Raw genomic sequence first — 24,548 nt, 5'->3', positions numbered from 1 at the left:
CTCATTTAAGTGTGTTTTGAAGTTTAACCTAGCTTAATGGATAAACTTAATCTGTAATGATCACATATAGATCATTTTAGTAATTAAACAGTTAAGAATAGTCTATATCTCTTCAGTCATCTAACTTACAATACCTCAGATCAAATTTTAACACTCAAGGTTGACACAGCATTGATAGAACATTATGTAGTTTTATGATTAACAACAAACAAACTTAAGTAAATGGAGTACACTATAGAGTCAGTTGTGTAGAGAATTTACCTCATCTTTTACAGGCTGTTGGATGCCAGGATGGAACAATAGCATATTATGAACTAGGATTCTCTACTGTTCACAGCTTGTACAAGGAGCGTTATGCATATAGAGAAAACATGAGTGATGTGATAATACAACATTTGATTACAGAAGAGAAGGGTAAGAATATTGTTGTGTATTGTTAAAAAATAAGTCAAAACTTACACTGTAATTAAAAATGGATATAAAATCATGAAGAAATGGCATAAGAATATTGTTGTGTATTATATATTTAAAAATTGCTGGTATGGGTAGAGAAGGCACTAAAAGAGGAGCAAACAACGTTTCGACCTTCTTTGGTCATTGTCATGTTCACAAAGAAAGGGTTACTGAGTGGTAGCTGACCACATAAGTTTCTCTATAAGTGAGTTTTCTTGTCACCATGGATTGTTGTGTATTGTTAAAGATAACTGGAACTTTACACTGTATAATTAAAAATGGATATAAAATAATGAAGGATGGGGTAAGAATATTGTTGTATTTTTTTATTAAAGATAAATGCCAAATATTCATATGAACTGTAGAACCATGTAATTCAAAACAAATATAAATGTTATTTTTTTTAAAAATATCTATAATATCATAGTGCCCTATTTTGAAGAAGTCAAAAGTATCTTTAATATATATTTTCTTAATCTGTTATATTTTAAAATTGCTGTTGCAGTTCACGGTGCAAAATAAATATTTATTATAATTGGGATGCACTACTTTATTTAGATGGAACAATACAAATATTATGAATGTGCAATTTGACTAAACTTGGGTTTCATATTATGTTTCTATTACATTATTAACTGGTTACTACTTTGCCTTGTTATTTTAGAACTAGGCTTTGTAATATCAGTCCTTCCAAATTAACCCTTGACTGAGGAATAAAACATATATTAATCTTTTTATAGAAACAGTTATAATACTGATAATTAAGCAGTAGTTTATTAAATAATTAAAGGATCAACATAACCATGCTAGTACACGAAAAAGTATGAATTCATTGAAAACTGTAGGTACGTTTGTACTCGCTGTCACCTAATCCTAAAATGTATAAATAAAGGTTTTTAAAGTGTAATTGATTATAACAAACCGAACTATTTGTATTTGATTTATTTTTCTCACAGTCAGAATTAAGTGTCGAGATTTAGTGAAGAAATTGGCTGTCTATAAACATCGACTTGCTGTAAGTGTTCAGATTCTTTACCATTTTTTAAAACTTTATTGCCATCCTAGGATATAAATGTAAGACTATTAAAAATTTTACTTAAATCATTAATTGGTTTTAATCATTTCTAGACTGGTGGGCTATTACTAAATTCCCTTTTTGTGTTTTTTAATACTTTAAACCAAATTACATGACATATTTCTGAAAAGGTATTGGATGAAGTATATAACTCAGTACTTTAAACCAAATTACATGACATATTTCTGAAAAGGTATTGGATGAAGTATATAACTCAGTACTTTAAACCAAATTACATGACATATTTCTGAAAAGGTATTGGATGAAGTATATAACTCAGTACTTTAAACCAAATTACATGACATATTTCTGTAAAGGTATTGGATGAAGTATATAACTCAGTATTTGTATCTAAGTTGTGAAATTTGTAAATTACTCTTACAAAACATCAATTTTAAAGACAATAAAAATTCCTTTGTTCATTATTGTTATCAGAAGGTTACATTTTTGTATATGCAGTCACATTTGACTTTGATATTTATTGACATGTTTCTTTTAATACTTAGTATATATGTGGGTACGTATGAAATACGATCATAATGTACTAATATTGAACATGAATCTTTAAGTCCAGTTTGACAGGAAGTTTATGATATGTACCAAGTAGATACTGTTTTTGTGGCACATAATTTTAAAGTAATAAATAACACACAAAATCAAACAAACACATGGTCAGAAACGTTTCTATTTCAGACCAACCTATTACCTCTAAAATGTTGATTGTGCATGTTTTGATATTTTCATGATTATAGTGTGGTAGTCTTTGAAACGTGTAGTTAACATTAGTTCACTCCTGTTGATGAAGTGGTAGTCTTTGAAACGTGTAGTTAACATTAGTTCACTCCTGTTGATGAAGTGGTAGTCTTTGAAACGTGTAGTTAACATTAGTTCACTCCTGTTGATGACGTGGTAATCACTGAAACGTAGTTAATATTAGTTCACTCCTGTTGATGAAGTGGTAGTCTTTGAAACGTGTAGTTAACATTAGTTCACTTCTGTTGATGACGTGGTAATCACTGAAACGTAGTTAACATTAGTTCACTCCTGTTGATGACATGGTAATCACTGAAACATGTAGTTAACATTAGTTCACTCCTGTTGATGACATGGTAACTACTGAAACGTGTAGCTAACATTAGTTTTCTCCTGTTGGTGACGTGGTAACTACTAAAACGTGTAGCTAACATTAGTTTGCTCCCGTTGGTGACGTGGTAACTACTGAAACGTGTAGCTAACATTAGTTTGCTCCCGTTGGTGACGTGGTAACTACTGAAACGTGTAGCTAACATTAGTTCACTTCTGTTGATGACGTGGTAATCACTGAAACGTAGTTAACATTAGTTCACTCCTGTTGATGACATGGTAATCACTGAAACATGTAGTTAACATTAGTTCACTCCTGTTGATGACATGGTAACTACTGAAACGTGTAGCTAACATTAGTTTGCTCCTGTTGGTGACGTGGTAACTACTAAAATGTGTAGCTAACATTAGTTTGCTCCCGTTGGTGACGTGGTAACTACTGAAACGTGTAGCTAACATTAGTTTGCTCCCGTTGGTGACGTGGTAACTACTGAAACGTGTAGCTAACATTAGTTTGCTCCCGTTGGTTGCGTGGTAACTACTGAAACGTGTAGCTAACATTAGTTTGCTCCCGTTGGTGACGTGGTAACTACTGAAACATGTAGCTAACATTAGTTTGCTCCCGTTGGTGACGTGGTAACTACTGAAACATGTAGCTAACATTAGTTTGCTCCCGTTGGTTGCGTGGTAACTACTGAAACGTGTAGCTAACATTAGTTTGCTCCCGTTGGTGACGTGGTAACTACTGAAACGTGTAGCTAACATTAGTTTGCTCCCATTGGTGACGTGGTAACTACTGAAACATGTAGCTAACATTAATTTGCTCCCGTTGGTGACGTGGTAACTACTGAAATGTGTAGCTAACATTAGTTTGCTCTTGTTGATGATATGGTAACCATTGAAACATATAGTTAACATTAATTCACTTCTGTTGATGATGTGGAGAATGTTGAAATGTATAGAGTTAACATTAGTTCACTCCTAGGGTACTAATATCTCAGTTAGTAGTCAGAAATAGCTAAGATACTAACATCAACTTTAATAGTCAGAAATAGCTGAAATATTAAAGCCAAGCTAACTAGTTAGAAATAGTTGAGACACAGCTCCTTGATTGAGTGTATCAGTCATGTTTGTATTAACAAACTCAGTTTTCACAGTAAACTAAACTTGGTTGGTGTTAATTATTTAATCTGGTCAATTATGCAGCAAGAATAAATAAAATTCATACAAATTTTTGAACACACACATATCTGTCCATTTAGGTTCAGTTACCTGAAAGAATAGTGGTATATGAACTTACGAAAGGGGACAGCAATGATATGCATTACAAAGTTAAGGAAAAAATTAACCAGAAGGTGGAATGTACGCTATTAGTGGTTTGTACTAACCACATTGTGCTGTGTCAGGTAAGTTTACGCCATTGAAATTGAAATGTGTACTCAATCCTTGAAATTAGAATGTGAAGCCTGCAAAAAAAAAGCCATTGTAAATGGTTTGTCCTGAAAATACTCTTCCACATACAAACTAAATAAACAAACAGAGTACAGGGCAAAAATCCTCAATGATGTGAAAAAATTGCATTAGGTTTTCCTACTGATTAAATATTTTTGGTTAAATTGTGAAATTAAAAACATTTTTCCAGATTAAACCTTAGGCATCTGTTTTTGCCACATTCCGTTCCTATGATATTTAACTTCCCCAGTGAGTCAGAATCGAAACAAATTTTGTATTATGTAATGGAAGCTGAAATGGTCTTAACAGCTTTGTTTTCAAATACTAATATTCCTTATTCTTTAAATAACTTAAAATGTAATTCATCTGTTTAATCTGTTATGAATTAGTTTATAAAGTATGTGAAACCATGATAAATTTAATGCAATAAATTGTACCCATTAGTATTACACTACATAAAACTCAAGACACTCACATTATACATGTTTTTGCCACATTGTATGTTGGCTCTGGTTTTCAATCACATTTTGAATACAAAAAGTGTTTTCTTAATTAAACTAATAAAGTGTAAAAAGTTGTCAGTCAGATAACTGTCAATGAAGGCTAGCACTCTAGATAATTAGTGAGATATGTCTGTAAAGATAGACCTACATATTCAAAACTATAGAATGAACTTTTAAAAATTTGACATTCAGTTTCGATTATTACCTTAATCTACTTAATTTAGCTGTAGTTGGAATTTCATTTCATGGAAACGTGAAATGATTATATCATTAAATATTATAGTTATTGATGACCAGTTTTAGTTTTTTATAGAATCTTAATCTAATATTATTCATTGGAATATTTTAGAAAATTAAATAAAAAAAAGTTCAGAATAATTTTGCTATTTTACTGTAAGGTTTTCATGAAATGTCACAGCTTTTAAAACCAGTGACTTTGTTATCTGTTGTCACTAATTTTGAGAACTGTGTGCTGAACATATATTAGTTTAAAAAACGTCTAAATATATTAAATCTATTTCAACCATCAACATTTCTCTTGTATGATCAGTTTAATTTTCCTTTTTGTGACTTTTAACATATGAACATTTGTGATATTTCATCTGTGTGTTTCTCTCTGTTTTATGATTAAAAGTAATGCATGTCAAACCTTTAGAAGCCACAGTAATATTATTTCTGTAACTTGTAATTTATTAATTTTATAAAATAATGGTGAACATTTCTCTTTATTATGTTTATAAATATAGAACACTTTAAAATACATTAAAAAAGTGGCAAAGATAAGATAAAGAAAAGATGTGAAAGATTTCATATGGTGTATTCAAAACTAATTTGTGTGATATAATAAATTCTTCAGTTTCACAGTAATTACTAGGGAAGTAAATACATTTCAGAATATGGTTAATCTAACCTTTGATAATGTAATAATGTGTTTCAGGATTTGATTATCTGCATTATACTACTAATACATTTTTAGTATTTTCTTTAAATGTGCTTAGTGTGTATTAAGTGTGTTCTGTGTTTTGTTGCTGTTTGTTTTATTCTTGTAGAGTTTATATCCTATGTACAGCTTCTGTTGAACAGTTAAACAGCTGTTTAGTTCATATGATTTTATAATTGTAACATTGTATGAAGAACTGTACATATTTGTTTTTAACAAAATTAAAACAGTTTTTTTAATGTAAAATTAAATTTCACTTTAACATTCTCTCTCATTGTTTTGATTTGTAGGAGAAGGTGCTCCAGTGTTTGTCTTTCCAGGGAGTGAAAGAAAGAGAGTGGATAATGGAGGCAGCTATTCGATATATCAAAGTTACAGGTGGTCCGCCTGGGAAAGAAGGATTACTTATTGGATTAAAGAATGGACAAGTATGTGTTGCTATAAAGTAATCTGTTTATATTAATCATTTGTAGGCTAGTGTGTTTGTTATTGATAACTTCTATTTTCTAGTTCCTTTTCTTAATAGAAATATTTAATCAAATTGCACAAAGCTATAGTACAAACTATTTGTTTTTTGTCATTTTTTTAGGTTGTGAAATATCCACAACTTTGTTTTGAAACAATGAATTAAGGTAACATTACAAATACTACTTTTTTTCATGGAGTCTTAATTTTCTGTAGTGTTGGTAAGAAAGTTCCACTTGTATGTCCAGTTAGTTTCAATTTGATTGATACTCAATAACATATATCATTTTTTACCTTATTTTGCTTATAACAATAGTCACCAGTTTTGGTAATATTTTTACCAATCACATCACAGTTCGAAATCACCAATTGCCAACTATTATAGCTCACATTTGGCCTGGTTCTGATTATGTACAATAAATTTGATGATGTCATTGTCCAGTATTGTTAACAGTTTAACCATAAATGACTACAGAGAAGGTAATTTGGAGTTTCATTAAAGTTTAAATGGTTGAAGTTATCAACAAATGTGTCATGTAGAAAAACAACATCAGTGATCTTTTTTTCTGTTTTTTATTTAAACAAGTAAAAATTCAAAATGGGGACTGACTTTATAGCCAGTATACAATTGATACATAACATTATGTAACAGTTGTAAGAGACGAATAAAGTGTTAAGGTTCCTTGTCTAAAGTCACAATTCACTTCAGCCATGAGTTCAAAGTCTTTCATTATAACTCTACATGTGTTGAGCTAAATCACTTTTTAAACCAAACAAAAGTATTCAACCAAAGATTAAATAAAGTGGCAACATTTGAAAGTTTTTCTTTGTAAAGAGAAGCATCTTCAAGCAGGTTGTTCAAAGGTTTTTTTTAATTGGCCTTATTAAAAATACATCTAATTGTATCTTTATTGTTTATATACTGTTCTACTTTTCATTCTCGAGAAATTCAGAAGAAATGACAGTTTTAAATGAATAAAGAAGATCAGCGTCCTACTGGATCCACTATTTGTCATGTTCCGGATCTGCACTTACTTTCACCAAGTGTGTTTCAAACTTCGGTTAAAGATGTAGACATGTTAGTTACCACTGCAGTGGACAGTCAGTTATGACAGTTGCTCACTTTAGTGATTCTGTTTTCCAGCCACTTGATTTGTACCTTAAATTATCTAAGTTTTCTCATTTAGAAGCAACTCAATCATCAATCACATTTGTTGAGTTGCAGCTAACTTTAGGTAATGTCTTGGAACTTTGCATATTCACAAATAACAGGACTGTAAAATGAAGAAAGGGATGGTTCCATAGCTGTCTAATAGGTTAGTTATTGTGTAAATGTTTGTATATACCTGTGCATGACTTTCAACTTACAGTGACATGTTCAGTCCAAACAACAAAACTCCCTGTTGGAATGTAATACGATATTCCAAGTTCCCTGTCTCTCTGTTGTTATGTTTTCTTCAGTGATTTTAGTGGGCTAATGCACAGTTTGGTATTAACGGGAACTCACATTACGTGCCACCCTGAGAAATTCATGGGAAAAGACTGTGTAGATTCACAGCAAACCCACGATATCTATTAGCTCTTTGCATACAGTGCTGTTATCAACTGTTTGATAATGTACAATCCATAAATAATGAATGTGCTTCCCAGTGTTTTTTAACCATTCTTTCATCCAGTTATCAACTTGTTTAAATACTTGTGGTCCTTTAACAGATGATACTCTATAGTGAATAACGTTTCACGTTTCGTATCGAAAGAGAAAGTAAAGGGTCGTACACATAAGAATATTTACAAATCATTGGATTGTTGTTGCAAATAAGTGGCCTGAGTGGTGTTACTTTTAATTTGTCTGCAATTAGTTTTTTGTGATTGGGAAATTCACCAGAATCTACTGGTCACAATACTTGCATGAATATGCAATAAACAGCCCAATTTGAGCTTTGTAAGTTTGAAGTAAAGTTTATTAGCTTACATGTCGATATTTTTGCTAATAATTTTGTTGGGAAAGATCACTTTGTGTATTAAATTAATGTAGTATGTTTTCAACTTTGTGTGCTATAAGGTATTATCTTTTTTTGGTTTTCATATAAATTACTGTGTGTGTAGAACTGCAGTATGGTATAGAATTTATTTAGCATCATAACAATCCAAGATATGCTATGAGTGCATAAAAACAGTGTCTTAATAAGAAGGAAACAGATGAAATCTTTGAATGGCTAGTGTGGTCTAAACAGAGCCCAGACGTCAATATTACTGAATGTAGGTGGAACTGTCTTGCTTGAAAATAGCAGTGCAACTAACCCAAATTAAATAAAGAACTCTGCTCACAGTCACTTTAAGCTGGTTGGAACTTATTTCTTACTGAATATCTCCAAATGCTTGAAAAATAATTTCTTATCAGTTTCAAGCAGTAATTTTGGCTAATAGTGGTTATAAAAGTATTATAGAAATAAAATTTAAATGTGCTTAACATGCATTTGTTTTCCTTCAGATGTTATAAAGTCCTGAAACGTGTTCATTGAAAGAAACTCGGCATGTTTCAAACTTAAAATACAAGGTGACAAGTAGATTGTTTCTGATTTTAAGTTCCTGATTATTAGGCTTAGGTGATGTTTGATTTATGTGTAAGAAACTTTTTTTAACATATTTTAATGTTTCCTAGCCCTCTTAACATTTTTAATTAGTATAAATAATGTACCAGTTAGATTTTTATAAAAGAACAACAATATGCAACAGCTTTTATGAAAGCAGTTGTTAAATTATACTTACCATGTTTATGCTTGTCTCTGTCACAATGGAAAACATTTGTACAGTAATTACAGTAGGTAATTGTATTTGTTTAGGTTTTAGTGCTCACTTGTATCCTGTTAACATTCCAGATTGTAAAACTTTTTGTGGACAACCCATTCCCTCTGCCGGTGTTGAAAATTGCCTCAGCTGTGAGGTGTTTAGATTTAAGTTCTACTAGAAAGAACCTAGCTGTAGTGGATGATGCAGGCATTTGTCTGGTGTATGACATTAACACCAAGGAACTTCTATATCAGGTTAGTATTTATAACCTAGGTGTAGTAGATGACATGGACATCTGGTGTATGATATTAACACCAAGGTCTTTTAATCTCAGATTAGTATTTATAACCTCGCAATAGTGAATGACACACACATGTCTGACATAAGACATTTTAATACAAGGTTAGTATTTACAAAACAAAATGCATGCTTTTAAATTTTTTATTCTTTAATATAAGATTCCATGCTGACAAGAGTCCATTTCATTTTAAAATATGTTGACAGTGTGAGTATAAACTGTAATGTACTTATCTTTTAACCTATGACATGTTGGTGATCAGTGAATCAAGATGGTGGTAAAGTTTCCCTTCTTTCAGGAACCTAATGCAAACAGTGTAGCATGGAATAGTCAGAATGAAGATATGCTGTGTTATTCAGGATCTGGATTTTTAAATATTAAAGCTCGTGATTTTTCACCCCATCGACAAAAGTTACAGGTAACTAACACTCCTATGAAAGCTGTATAAAGGATATAAATAATAAAATTTAGCTACCAGCAAAATATTTATAAACATAATTTATAAATTGTGTCCTTTATTTGTACATAAATATAAGTCAATGTACAGTAATGAGTAACAACAACTGTGAGAACATTTCATATTTTTCATAAACATTGCTAACTTACCATACTTTCATAAGTTATTTCATGTTTTTAGAAACACTGAGAGTCAATAAGGTTTCACCTTAGTTATGAAATTCATGGAATGTTGTTGAACTTTCTAAATAACTTTTTTATGGAAAATGCTTGAAAGTTATGTTTTTTATAACAAGTCCTTAAAAATCTAACCCCATTGTTTCTACATACTACATTTTATGTTGAAAACACATTTTCTTGTTGTGTTTATCTTATTTTAATTGGAAGCAATATCTGGCAAAAGTCACTTGTAGAATTGGAAGTACTCTGACTTGACAAAACTTATCAGGCTTTGAATCTTGTACTTCGATCCACAAGTAAATATGTTACATGGTTAACATTCAAACCATGTTGTTAAAGTGAAGTATACTCGAAGTTTGTTTTCATTGGGAGAAAATCTAAATAAATTTGTTGGCAGGATAAAGAACGTGGATATTTCAGCATTTTCCTAATTTAATTTTCCATCTTCAAAAATAATTAATAATGTTACAAGTTTAACTGTTCATCAGTTATGGCCTAGAATTAGTTAATGAAAAAGAGAGAGAGAAATGTGCAAATCCAAATAACAACAATATAATGTGTGTCATGAACTTAACTATTATATGTGAAACAGTCAGATGAACCTAACTGTTATATGTGAAACAGTCAGGTGAATCTAACTGTTATATGTGAAACAGTCAGGTGAACCTAACTATTACACGTGAAACAGTCAGACGAACTTAACTTAACAGTCAGGTGTTTTCTTGTAAAAATATTCATTGATTTATACCCGATTAAGTCAATGATTGTCCAGGTGAGTGTGATTTTATAGATGCTGTTAGTGCAGCTAACAGATACAGCTGTACTTTTAAGGGATATTTGGGACAGGAAATTCAGTATTGGGATATATTTTATTAATATTATGTTATTTCTCTGCATTTTTATTATTTTTTCTTTCAGATATGAAACAAAATTATTTAATACATTGGTTTGTGAGCTAACTTGTAATCACTATACTATGTAATGACTGATACACTTAACAACAAGTATACTTACCAAGAACAGTTAGTGGTTTGGTTATCGTTAAAAATGTAGGTATGTGAGAAGACTTGAAATGTAAAGGTTTTATTGATCAAAAGGTTGAAATTCTTTGTTATGTAGAATTGAAGCAGTAAACTGGAAAAAAAAAGAATGAAAATAATGGAATGTAATTGTGTGGGAAAAACTGTGAGATACACAGCTTTACAAGAATAATAATAATACAAGTGTAAATATTTACCTTATTAGCATAGTTGAAATTGTGAATGTTCCAATCACGTACAAGTTGACCTATCGTAATGCAGAGTTAAAGTGGCATGCTCAATAGATACTATTCTTTTTTGGTTACATACTGGATAAGAGTTTAACTCTAGGCAAAGCCCAGTATTTGGAAAAAAAGATGCAAGGCTTTGACATTTGTTATACATCTGAACGGGAGAACAGTTGAAATTTATGTAGAATGTTTTAAGTAACAAGGAATCTGTTAATGTTTCTTTAGAAATACATAATTATTCAGACTTTATTTCAATAGCTTCTTTCATAAGTGTTTTTTTTTATTAAGTTTCAGTAAACTGTTAAATAATTAAGGTGATTTAGAGCACACTGGGGATTAAATGTGTTGTATGATGAATGTTAAATAATTTAGGTGACTTAATGCACAATGGGGATTAAATGTTTTATGGAGAATGTTGAATAATTTAGGTGACTTAGTGCACACTGGAGATTAAACATGTTTTACAGAGAATGTTGAATAATTTAGGTGACTTGGTGTACACTGGGGATTAAGCATGTTTTATGGGGGGGAGAAAGACTCTGTATCAATTGAAAGCTCTTTAATTCCACTAACATTTCATTCAGTGCTTTAACAAGAGGTGGAACCCTGCAGAACAAAAGAGCTGAAGTATATTTAACAATAGTAGATCCCCACATGTTGTGTGATACGTATCAATAATGAAAAGGTAACAGTAACAAATGTATGAAAATATAATCAGAGTAAAGAAAAGGAATTAATTTAAAGTAATTTCATCTCGATACTGGCTATTTCTCTTCATAATTCAATATTTTTTTTTTGATAGATCATGTGTCACTGTTGTTACTAGAATGTTTTATATCGTTATTACTGTAATAAAGTAAAACATTACTTGTTTGTTTTTGGTGTAATTCATGTTCTCATGAGATCACTAAATGAAGTCATAGAAAACTGTGAAGTTTTTCTGAATGTGCTTCTTCCTGTTAGGATTTGCAAACTGTATAACATGTCATACTTTTGTTTAAACATACTAAGTTCATAACATGTCATACTTTTGTTTAAACATACTAAGTTCATAACATGTCATACTTTTGTTTAAACATACTAAGTTCATAACATGTCATACTTTTGTTTAAACATACTAAGTTCATAACATGTCATACTTTTGTTTAAACATACTAAGTTCATAACATGTCATACTTTTGTTTAAACATACTAAGTTCATAACATGTCATACTTTTGTTTAAACATACTAAGTTCATAACATGTCATACTTTTGTTTAAACATACTAAGTTCATAACATGTCATACTTTTGTTTAAACATACTAAGTTTATAACATGTCATACTTTTGTTTAAACATACTAAGTTCATAACATGTCATACTTTTGTTTAAACATACTAAGTTCATGACTAGTTACTTTCTTCATATGTCCTGTTTTCTGCTGATAAACTATGGAATGTTTATAAAGAAAATATTGTGTTTAAAATTATTATATCTTAGAACTACTTGTCTTCGGGGAACTAAGTTTCAGCAAGAATCCTAAATTTTATTCAGGACAGTTTTTACATGCTATAAAGTTGCTTTGAAAGTGTCACAAAATGTCCAGAATAGATTTTGTCTCCACGTGGTTGAAACTTCTTGTAACATCTGTTTGAGATTGTTCACTGATTCTCATGATATATTGTGTGTAGCAACACAGCAAACTCACATCACTAGAAACTGGCTTTTGATACCCATGGTGGTCAGAGCATGGATAACCCATTGTGTAGTTTTGTACTTAATTCCAAATAACAACAAGAAAATGATTTGTGTGTTCATATCACTGATCTCACACTGCAATGTTCTTGAGCTTTCAGTTTGAATATACAGTATAATATGGCTGTAAACATTCTGAGATGTATGAAAACTTACTCAAATAAATATTGTGATTTTTTTTTCTGTAAGACAGGTAATCATTAAGTTATGGTATTAAATGTGGTCTGTTCTTTACAAACACTTGGATATAGATATGTACAAGTTGCTAATTGGAAACGTTGTATAATGTTGCTAAAACTTGCATGATTACCACATTTCTCATGTGATATTGTGCATTCGGATAATTGGCATACCTGTATTTTTGTTTTCATAAACTAAAAGTAATATATTTCTTCTCAATAATAATTGTGTTGTCAACAATACTTGATTTTGTTTTATATCAACTTTAGCAGTGTTATTGCAGTTTAACAGCATCTAGAATAAATATGAAGCAAATCTTAATCAAACTAGTTGATGTTATCAGTTTCTAGTTCGGCTGTTTTTTTATTGATATTTTCTTTCAGGGTTTTGTGGCCCAGAATGGCTAGATGGTTTGAAGCTCCTAATCTGAGGGTTGCAGGTTCAAATCTCAGTCACACCAAACATGCACACCCTTTCAGTCATGGGGGCATTATCATGTGACAGTCAGTCCCACATTTCATTGGTAAAAGATTAACTCAAGAGTTATGCTGTTAAAATAGGGATGACTAGCCCAGATAGCCCTCGTGCAGTTTTATGCAAAATAAAAAAAACCAAACACACAGGGTTTTATAGTTATGCAGTTTTTTATGTATTTTCTTTCAGGGTTTTGTAGTTGGATTCTGTGGATCAAAGATATTTTGCCTCCACATGAATCGTATGTCTACAATTGAAGTACCACAGTCTGCACCTATGTATCAGTACTTGGAGAAGAAGATGTTCAGGTATATTTTTTTTTGGTGTATATTTCATTTCAGCTGAGTAGTTAGATGTTTAGTAAGATATACCATGAAACACAGAAATCTAACTTAACCATGTTTCAATAATGGGTTTCAGTGGTGCGTATAAAGTGGCCTGTTTAGGAGTTACAGAAAGTGACTGGCATGCCCTAGCCTTGGCAGCATTAGAGGAATTGGATCTACAAATAAGTAGAGAGTCATTCATCAGAATCAGAGATGTTCCTTACCTACAGCTCATTCAGAGCTTTGAAGTAAGTGGATTGAACTTGTTGTGTCTGAAGGGATTACACTTGCCATGGATTATTTGTCATTTTTAACATGTTGGCTCCCAAGTCCATTTTACTGATACTTTCCAGGGTCCCACTAGTCATTTTACGATTACATGTGTTAGGAAAGAGTGTATATGTAGCTATTGAGTTCAAGCCAGTAAATGACTCTTTAAAAGAAGGTAGAGCACGATCCACCAGAGGGTCATTTGGGAACCAACGTGTTGAATGAACTCTTTCAGTCAGTTGAAACAGTAACAAAAGTTATTAGAGTAAAAATGTTAATATCACACAGAGTTTAAAGTTAACACTTTTGTTGATAAGCAGAGAACAACATTTCAAGATGACCTAGGAAAGTCGAAACTTTATTCTCTGCTTATCAATAAAAGTGTTAACTCCAATATCAGCCATTCTGAGTTATGTTTTTATTTCTCATCATCAAGAGTTTAGAGTTGTGTTTATTTGATAAACTGAATTAGACAATACAGACCTTGAATCCTATAAGTAGGTTTGTGTAAAAATTACTTTTCTATAAAAGCCATCATAAAGGTTTAAGATCAAGCAGCTGTCATCTCTGTGTTTTAATGATTTATTATCAGACTTGTGTAAGTGATGCTGCAGTATTTGGCTGACATAAATGATTACACACAAAAATCAAGTTTTAGGTGAAAGTTATGGTCAAGATGACCCTAGTATCTGATGAAGGTTATTTTAAAGATGGCTTCAGAAATTGGTTTTCCCACAAGGTTCAGTCATTTTATTGTTTCTTTGCTTTATAACAAGGAACCACTAGGTCCATCAAAGTTGTCCTTGTACAAGTGCCCTTTAGAAATGTGAAACTTTAGAATGATGTGTATTTTTCAGGAGGCCATCGACTTAACTCTCTATCGAACAAGGAACAGAAGTGACCACTAATTATATTCTAGTATAAAACCTGAAATATCTGTTTTTGTTTATCTGATATACAGTCACTTTTATGATTAAACTTGGTGATCAGTGAATCTTTTTCCAAGTCTTTAGGTTTAAAATATTTCCTAGTTTTAAGAGAAGCACAAACCCTTGTAAGTAGGTGTGTATTTCTAAACCGTGTGACTGCAACCACTAACAAATTGTTCTTTCATAATGGTGGTTTCCCTTAGTTAACATCCTAGGATCTTGAGAGAAAGTTGGCTTCTGTATGAAACAAAAACTACTGATGCATTTGATAGAAGGTATGAGAAGCTATGAGTCTTTATAATTCATGAGGTTGAAAAAAAACATTAATATGATGTGTTCCCAAGTATGTATTTGTTTTATTTGTTTCTTTGAAATCTTGTGACTAAGGTTTAACACCTCTGCTAGATTAATTATGTTTTACACCAGATAGATTGTTTCTTAGTGGTGTTAAGAGAGAGAGTGAACAGCATTACAGGAAGAAACTTACTAACAAAGTAATTATTTTATAGAAATATAAGAAGTAAACAGTAATATATATGTTGTTATTAAATAAAATCATAAATGTAACCTATTATCATTATCAGAATTGTTTTAAAAGAAAATAGATCTTGATTCTTTCATCAGTATATCAAGTATAAACAGAGAAAATTACCATTACACTCTGATGGTTAAGTAATGATCACATGTTAATTATCAACTATAGTTGTTTATTTGCCGATATTTCAGTAGTTTGCATAAAGAATGAGTGATGTCATTAAATTTTGTTTCATATTTTGCCCTGAGTGTTGTAACATGGTTAATTAGGTAAATCCATCTGGTAGAAAAAGAGCTAAAATAGTCAGTAATTTGAAGTCTCATGAGTAAATCTACACCTTTGATGTAAGAGAAAACAAAACAAAAAGAGGTAATAATTATGAGTTTTTAATGTTAATAAAGTAACTGTATGTTATATCAAAATAATTGATGTTAATTGTACTAGCATTAGCTGAGTTATTCCATCTAATGTAGCTTGTTGACAATAATACCATATTTACTGTATAGGTCTACATAAAATGTGGTAAGCTTTCAGTAAAATATACAAGTCTGTTAGACACAGAACATAAGTATTTATACTAGAGATATGTCAGGGAATTAATGATGTTAGCCTGTTTCAGATGCTGATGAGTTGTGCAAGGAATCGTTAACATAAAAGATAAAAATACTTATTTACATTTGGTTACTAAATGATATATAGACTATATAGCCATTATTGAACAAAAGTCTGTTTTTGTTTGTCCACTTTTAATTGGTGGACCAATACTCTCTCTGAACTTTTCATATGTCCTTAGCTTCCTCCCCTGAGTTCCTGCATATTGAATTGTTATATCAAAGTGTTTTACTGCGCATGTCACAACAGCCTGCCTTCACCAGTCTGATAGTTTCGTGTCAGAGATTGGCTTAAGTTTATTGTACAGCCTATGGCAACCTAGCTGCATGATAATTGTAGTTAAGAGTTTTTTTTAATTTCAGATATTTTTCACCAAGTATGTTTCTATGTATTCTTTCTTTACTCACTTGGGACACTATATATTTCCTTTTTTTTATTGGAGAGACTTGCTGAGTGTGGTAGTTGTTATGAATTTTTATGAAATTTATTGAATAAAGTATATATTTTATTTTATGTGTATGTACTGAACTTCACAAAATAACACAAGTTCAAAGGTTATTCAAAACATTTCTAAGAAAAACTAGGCATGTTATGGTTTATAGTGTTTGAGTTCTAGATACAGTTTTTTATATTTAAGTTTTGTACAGACTTCATTATTTATCTGTTATATCATTTCATAGGAACGAAAGAAGAAAGGAGAATCAGATATGGTGTTTCTGGCCGACACACTTGCTTATCAAGGAAAGTTTGCAGAGGCTGCCAAACTTTACAAACGAGCTGGAAATGAAAGCCGAGCAATGACTATGTACACTGACCTACGAATGTTTGATCAAGCCCAGGTATGTGTCTTTTGTGTTTTATTCACATAATGCAATATTTTTCTAATTCACAGCACTAATGTTTTTGTCTTAATATTCTAAAGTTTGAAAAATATAACATTTGAAAAAGATTGCTTTGGTTGATTTCACTCACATGTTTACCTTACAAAATATTAAACAAGTTATCAAGGATAACAGTAGAAATACATTTGGCTACTGAAGATAAACTAAATACCATATTGTGATTGAATTTCTCAATGACATCAGCTTGAAATGTCACTTTTCATCATCAAAGAATAGACATTATAATTTATGATCGATGGTAATATAAAGTGTTCTTTGTATTTATTTGTAAAATCTAGGTGAAGTCCTTGAATTAAAAACATTACATAATATAATGAAAGAGGAGTAATGTCGCTTTGACTTTTTGAAAGACAGTGGTGTCAAATATCACCTGTGATATAATTATCAAGATATCATCAGGATATTATGAATGATCCTGTTCTACAATACATCATGATGTAATAATGAAACAGTGGTGTTTATCATCAGGATATTATGAATAATCCTGTTCTACAATACATCATGATGTAATAATGAAACAGTGGTGTTTATCGTCAGGATATTATGAATGATCCTGTTCTACAATACATCTTGATGTAACAATGAAACAGTGGTGTTTATCATCAGGATATTATGAATAATCCTGTTCTACAGTACATCATGATGTAATAATGAAACAGTGGTGTTTATCATCAGGATATTATGAATAATCCTGTTCTACAATACATCATGATGTAATAATAAAACAGTGGTGTTTATCATCAGGATATTATGAATAATCCTGTTCTACAATACATCATGATGTAATAATGAAACAGTGGTGTTTATCATTAGGATATTATGAATGATCCTGTTCTACAATACATCTTGATGTAACAATGAAACTGATGTTTGTCATCAGGATATTATGAATGATTCTGCTCTACAATACATCATGACGTAACAATGAAACAGTGATGTTTATATACTAAGTTCAATATAATGACTAGAATATCACATGGACTAGTCCTCAAGTAATTGTGTAACATGTGTTCAGCATTATATGTAATGTCATCACAGTAATACTAATACTAACTTAACAATCATTACCTGTTCTTGTATGACTCTCTGTGTTGCATGCCTAACCAACCTGATGAGTTCCTGGTAAGATGCAGTATGTTCAGTTGAGATACCATTATGTTTTTCTTTTTGGAAATATTCATAGGGTTGTTAAAGAAACATTTAGTGTAAGTTTTGTTATGATCTAATGCCACACAAACAATCTGATCTTAGTAAGGATCACACTTTACAGGGGTATGATGTTGTATACCATAATAGTTAATATTATTAATAATATATATAAATATATAGCAGGTCAACTGAGACTGTGTGTTTTGCATGGCCCTCTGAGCTGATGTATTTTAGTACCAAACAAAACGCCACATTGATGCTACATGTTTAGCAGCACAACCTGCAGATCTGTTGTTTGTGTGACGATACATACAGTAAAACTTTCTTTAGTGGCATAAGATGTATTATGTCATGACATTTGTTTGGTAAGATAAAACATTTGATTTGTCAGGAGTTCCTGGGATCCGATGACGTACAAGACAAGAAAATGTTGATTAAAAAGAAAGCAGACTGGGCACGAAATATCAATGAACCAAAAGCAGCAGCGGAAATGTACTTGTCTGCTGGAGAGACTCTGAAGGCTATAGAAATTGTGGGAGAGAATGGATGGGTTGACATGTAAGTTTACAGGACCTTCTACTATACATATTTTTTAATCATGAACATTCTGATATTGAACTTATATTTGGAATCAAAATGGTGCTTCCAATATATTAGGTAATTTTTGGGTTAAAGAATTACTTCAATGTTTTAGGTTACTTCAGGGTTAAAGAATTACTTCAGTGTTTTATGTAACTTTAGGGTTAAAGAATAACTCAATATTTTAGGTAATTTTAGGGTCCCCCTCACTGTAGATTCATGTACGTGGTGAGGGGACCTCCCAAGGAAGGTTCTGTTCTGTCTGGTTACCTTCTCTGGGATCTAAACATCCACCCACGTGTTTGCCATGCGTGGCGACCCGTGAAGGGGAGGAGAGGATCCTGGTGGTTGAGGGGTCCAACCCTAACACACTACTTTGGCCTTGAATTCCTGAAGACGGGTGGCCCCCCTTGGGTCAGTCGGCTGGTCCACTTGGGCTAGAGTCAACCAAGTACCAGTGTTGGAAGTTCTCATCGGGTGTTGTGGACATTGTGCCTGATGCTGGTGTTTGGGTATAGTGCTCACGAAACCCTGGCATTGCTGCATTGTCCTTGCATGACATTGTAGTGCGTCTCCTTGTAGGGCTCCATGGTGGGTGGGGGTCAGTGGGTACCGAAATTTTTCTTTTTTTCTATGGATCCTCCTACAAAAAATTTAAATAGTCAATAGCTAAGCGACCACGTCTTGAAGACTCTGAGCAGCAATCTTCAACATCTGTAACACATGTACCTCATTTTCTTATATAACATTCTCTTTCAGAAAAACCTTTAGGGCAATTGTCCCCCTTTTTTATTCAGAAGGGACTAGAGGGTCTTGCTGGCTCTCCAAAGTCAGTAAAGAAGCTTTGATCTGGAGACATATTAGTTGAAACATCCACAACCCACCACAGTGAACTCCTTTTGAATTCAACGGCAATTGGGGATATACCTATTGAGATTACCACTTATGCAACCTTGAATTCATCACGAGGAGTTATTGTTGAGAGGGATTTGAAGAATGTCCCCGAGTCAGAGATTCTCGCTGGTCTCTCCACTCAAGGAATTTTTGCAGTGAGGCGCATCTCCACTCGCGAAGATGGAGTTACACTGCCAACAAATACCCTCGTTTTGACATTTACATCATCATGTGCACCTGCCACCATCAAGGCAGGTTATCTAATTTGCAGGATATGGCCATACATTCCAAACCCTCTCCAATGTTTCCAATGTCAGAGGTTCGGCCACTCAAAGACATCATGTCGTGGTTCCCTGACATGTGCTCATTGTGGTGACATGGACCACGATGCCTATTCATTCTTACCCAAAATGGTTGAAGGAAAAAGAGGTGCAGCGTTTGAAAACGACACAAAACATTAGTTATCCTGAGGCTCGGAAATTGCTGCCCGCCACTCCATCTCGAACATGTGCTGCTGCACTTCGTTCCACAACTACAGTGGGAGTGCAGACAGATCTCTCTGTGCCTCCAAGAGAATCGTTTTTAAAACAAATGAAAAGCCTTTTGACCTCCATGGTTAAAAAGGTTGATGAATCGACTTCCACACCCATCTCTATTCCTCCCATACATTCCAACAAACCTCAAGATCCACATCCTTCAGTTTCAAATACAGGCATTTCTTCTGATACATCTTTTTCTCCCACCCCAAGAGGCAAAACAATCGTTTGTTCATGTCCTCAGCCGCTGGAATCCCCTTCCAATAACAAAGACCTGCCCAATCGACCCAGGGCAGGATCCATGGAGGTTGATAGACCACCTCCGACTAAGGACAGTAAGGAAAAAAAACATGGTCGTAAACAGAACGGTTCCCCAGCCACTTCGCCTACCCGTCATTAAAAATGGCCACCTTGATGCAATGGAACTGTCGAGGTTTACGTTTTAATCTGGATGATATCAAAACACTGATTGCTTCCTACCATCCTGTATGTCTTTCCTTACAAGAAACCTGCTGATACAGTCACCATTTGGCAGTTTCTCTGTACAGAAATGACAGGCTGTGTGATGGACGAGTACATGGATGGGTGGCACTATTGGTTGATCAGCATGTGCCCACCCTGTCTTTGTCACTCAACACACCCTTGGAGGCCGTAGCCATCCGTGTTTCCTTGGGTCCTACCATCACTGTTTGTTCTCTCTATCTGTCCCCTGGAGAGACATATGGTCAATCAGACCTTGATGCTCTCATTGAACAGTTGCCATCTCCCTTTCTACTCCTGGGGAACTTTAATGGACATCATCCCCTCTGGGGAAGTGCTGTTATTGATGGGAGGGGTCGCTCTGTAGAGTGTATGCTCTCTTATCACAATCTTTCTCTTTTCAATACTGGTTCATCCACTTATTTTCATGCACCTAGTCAGTCCTTTACTGCTGTTGATCTCTCAGTTTGCTCCCCTTCATTATTCTCCCATTTGTCATGGAGGGTTGACAGTAATCCACTAGGCAGTGATCATTTTCCGATCCTTTTGAGAGAGACTGGCCGTGGTCGATGCTGCCCTACCCGCGTGCCCCAGTGGAAGCTGGATCAGGCAGACTGGCCCAATTTCACTGCTCTCGCAGAACTTGATCCTGCTATCGTGAATCAGCCATCAATAGACGACTGTGTGGCAGCAGTAACTGGCTGTATTATACAAGCAGCTGCTCAGTGTATTCCTAAAACATCGACACGTTTTCCACGATATCCTCGTCCGTGGTGGAATCCTGCTTGCCACTTAGCACGGAAGGCTCAAAAATGGGCCTGGGATACTTTTCGTAGATATCCCACAGTTTCGAACCGCGTTGCTTTCCAATGGGCCCGTGCACATGCTAGGTTGGTAAGATATCAAAGCCAGAAAGAATTTTGGATTAAGTTCACAACTAGCATATCTTCTACCACCAGTTCCAAGGTCACATGGGACAGGATTCGAAAGGTCAGTGGGCACTACAATTCTGTCCCCCTCTCGATCTTACTCTCTGATGGTCAGGAGGTGACTGATGTCTGGAGTATTGTTGATACTCTAGGTGAAAGCTTTTGCCGGGTATGTAGCAGTTCTGCTTGTTCCTCTACCTTCTTGGCCATCAAGACTCGAGCAGAGCATTCACCTCTTTCCTTTCGAAGTGGCTGTCTCTTTGACTATAATTGTCCCTTTACACTGGTGGAACTGAAAATGGCCCTTCATCGGTCTGCCAGTACGTCTGTTGGACCTGATGATATTCATTATGACATGCTGCACCGTCTATCTCTTGCTTCTCTTGATGTCCTTCTGATTATTTTCAACCGGATCTGGCAGGAGAATATTTTTCCTGATGACTGGCACCAGGCTATTATTTTACCTTTCTCTAAGCCAGGGAAAGATCCCAAGATTCCTTCAAACTACCGTCCAATTGCTTTGACGAGCTGTCTCTGTAAGACCTTAGAAAGGATAGTTAATGCTCGTCTTGTTTGGTTCTTTGAATCAAACAACCTCCTCTCGCCCACCCAGTGTGGGTTCTGACGACAGCACTCCAGCACAGACCACCTAATTCGACTTGAAACATCAATCAGAGAAGCCTTTCTCACACGCCAACATCTTGTATCAATATTCTTTGACATTGAGAAGGCTTATGACACAACATGGAGGTATGGCATTTTGCGAGACCTCCATACATATGGGTAACGTGGCCATTTACCCATGCTTATTAAAAAGTTTGTAATGGACAGGAGATTCCAAGTTCGTGTGGTTTCGACACTTTCCCGTTCTTATGTACAGGAACTTGGAGTCCCTCAGGGCTGTGTTTTGAGTGTCACACTTTTCAGTGTAAAGATAAATGCCATCATTGAACAACTCCCTCTCACTGTTGTGAATGGGCTGTATGTCGATGACTTTTACATCTCGTGTCAGTCGTCGAACATGAGATATATTGAGCGGCAACTACAAACTGCCCTGAATCGTGTACTGAAGTGGACTATGGTGAACGGCTTTAATTTCTCTCTCTCTAAAACTGTTTGCATGCACTTTTGCCACCAACGGGGTATTCGCCCTGATCTTGAACTTCATATCGGTGAAGTTTCGCTGCCAGTGGTCCAGTGAGACCAAGTTCTTGGGGCTTATCTTTGACCGTAAGCTGACCTTTATACCACGCGTAAAGCAGCTACAGGTCAAATGCACAAGAGCACTGAACATCCTCCGTGTCCTCTCTACTACCAGTTGGGGAGCAGATCGATGTTCTATGTTAAAGGTATATCGTGCTCTTATTCGATCAAAACTCGACTATGGATCAGTGGTTTATGGCTCTGCCAGACCCTCAGCCTTAAAGATGCTAGACCCCATTCATCACCAACGACTTCGACTCTGCACTGGGGCTTTCTGCACCTCTCCAGTTCAAAGCTTATACGTTGAATCTCATGAACCTTCTCTGCACCTTTGCCGTTTGCAACTATCTTTACTGTATTCTTTGAAACTTCGTTCCTTACCAAAGCATCCCATCTGGGGATGTGTTTTCCTTCCTTAGTGGGCTGTACTTTTTCAAAACAGACGATCTACCATTGCTCCGTTTGGCCTTCACATCCAGGCGCAATTGGATGACTTGGGTCTGTCCTAGGATAACATTGCAGATTCCACAGGTCAGCCCCTCCCACCATGGCTTATTACAGCCCCCAAATGTGATCTTTCTTTCAGTCATCTGAAAAAGGCAGATACTCCAGATTGGAAATACCGTCATTTATTTAATGAACATCTTTCAAACAATCATTCCGTTCCCATTTATACAGATGGTTCCAAATCAGGTAATTCAGTGGGCTCTGCTATGGTTTGCTGTGGTTCGGTGGTTGCGCACAGAATCCCATCTACAGCTTCTGTGTTCACTGCTGAACTGTATGCCATATCTCTTGCCCTGGATCATATTGAAGCTGAGCAGTACTCCAACTGCACTATTTATACTGACTCGCTTAGTTCTATACTGGTCCTGGAATCGCTACACGTTGGCTCACACCCTGTTCTCCCTGATATTCAAAACCGACTGGCCCATTTCTCATTAACTGCTATTTCTATCCAGTTTTTCTGGATACCAGGCCATGTTGGTATTCACAGGGACAGCTAAATCTATCTGCTCCGGCACTATCACCACTGTGCCTATTCCGTACATGGACTATGGTCTTGTATTCAAGGCTCGGCTCCGTGCCAGCTGGCAGTCCACTTGAAATGAGGAACGCGACAACAAGCTTTTTCAAATAAAACCCTATATTGGGCTTTGGCCATCTAGCTTCCGTAAGGTTCGGAAGTAGGAAGTTTTTTAACTCATTGTTTTCTTTTATCTGGAACTGATGCACCAGTGTGTAGTTTGTGTAACACTCAGATCACTATCAGCTACATTTTACTTTCTTGCTATCGTTATGATTCTCAATGATGGCACTATTTGAAATATGTTTTTTCCCAGGGTTTATCTGTAACATTGGACAGTGTTATTGGTGATGGTGACACTGTCCACCTTGATAAAGTTTTTAGTTTTTTTAATGGCCATTAATCTTTTTAATCTCATTTAAGTGTTGGATATTTATTCATTACACCTTTTTAATTGTGGTTCCCTTTTCACAGTTTCATTCTTTCTAGTTCAATTTGACATTGAAAGATGGCCAGAACATTAAATAACTCAACACCACGACTGGAAAGGCCAACTTCAGGTGACTGACGCTGCTGTTTGAACTATTCGTTTGAACTACCTGTTAGTCGTCCTGGCGAGTTGTTATTCCAATTTTGCTGCATGTCTTTTAAACTTTTATTACTTTATCCTTTGGTACTGGCCATAATGACACATAACCCGGAACCTGGATTGGAAAGGCCAACTTCAGGTGACTGACAGTGGGTTTTGTACTTACCTGTTAGTCTTCCTGGCAGGTTATGATCATTACCATTTTGCTAGAGAAAGTACTTTACAACTTCTCTTA

The 24,548-nt window shown here is 34.4% G+C and overlaps 1 protein-coding gene across 1 annotated transcript in view; it reads left to right on the top strand.

The window, feature by feature from the left end:
• Positions 1 to 24,548, top strand: part of Oseg1 (intraflagellar transport protein Oseg1) — a 51,391-nt gene that overhangs the window by 9,831 nt on the left and 17,012 nt on the right. The window contains exons 9-18 of the mRNA XM_076494945.1: positions 276 to 414; positions 1,410 to 1,468; positions 3,874 to 4,017; positions 5,797 to 5,934; positions 8,851 to 9,015; positions 9,358 to 9,477; positions 13,543 to 13,661; positions 13,774 to 13,927; positions 16,706 to 16,864; positions 18,468 to 18,634. Coding sequence (XP_076351060.1) covers positions 276 to 414; positions 1,410 to 1,468; positions 3,874 to 4,017; positions 5,797 to 5,934; positions 8,851 to 9,015; positions 9,358 to 9,477; positions 13,543 to 13,661; positions 13,774 to 13,927; positions 16,706 to 16,864; positions 18,468 to 18,634 — 1,364 coding nt within the window. The remainder of the gene's footprint in view (positions 1 to 275; positions 415 to 1,409; positions 1,469 to 3,873; positions 4,018 to 5,796; positions 5,935 to 8,850; positions 9,016 to 9,357; positions 9,478 to 13,542; positions 13,662 to 13,773; positions 13,928 to 16,705; positions 16,865 to 18,467; positions 18,635 to 24,548) is intronic.

Source organism: Tachypleus tridentatus, chromosome 3, assembly GCF_004210375.1.
Source record: "Tachypleus tridentatus isolate NWPU-2018 chromosome 3, ASM421037v1, whole genome shotgun sequence".
In the NCBI taxonomy this organism is placed as follows: domain Eukaryota; kingdom Metazoa; phylum Arthropoda; class Merostomata; order Xiphosura; family Limulidae; genus Tachypleus; species Tachypleus tridentatus.
Note: the sequence above shows the minus strand (reverse complement) of the source record. Positions and strands in the feature narration are given on the sequence as shown.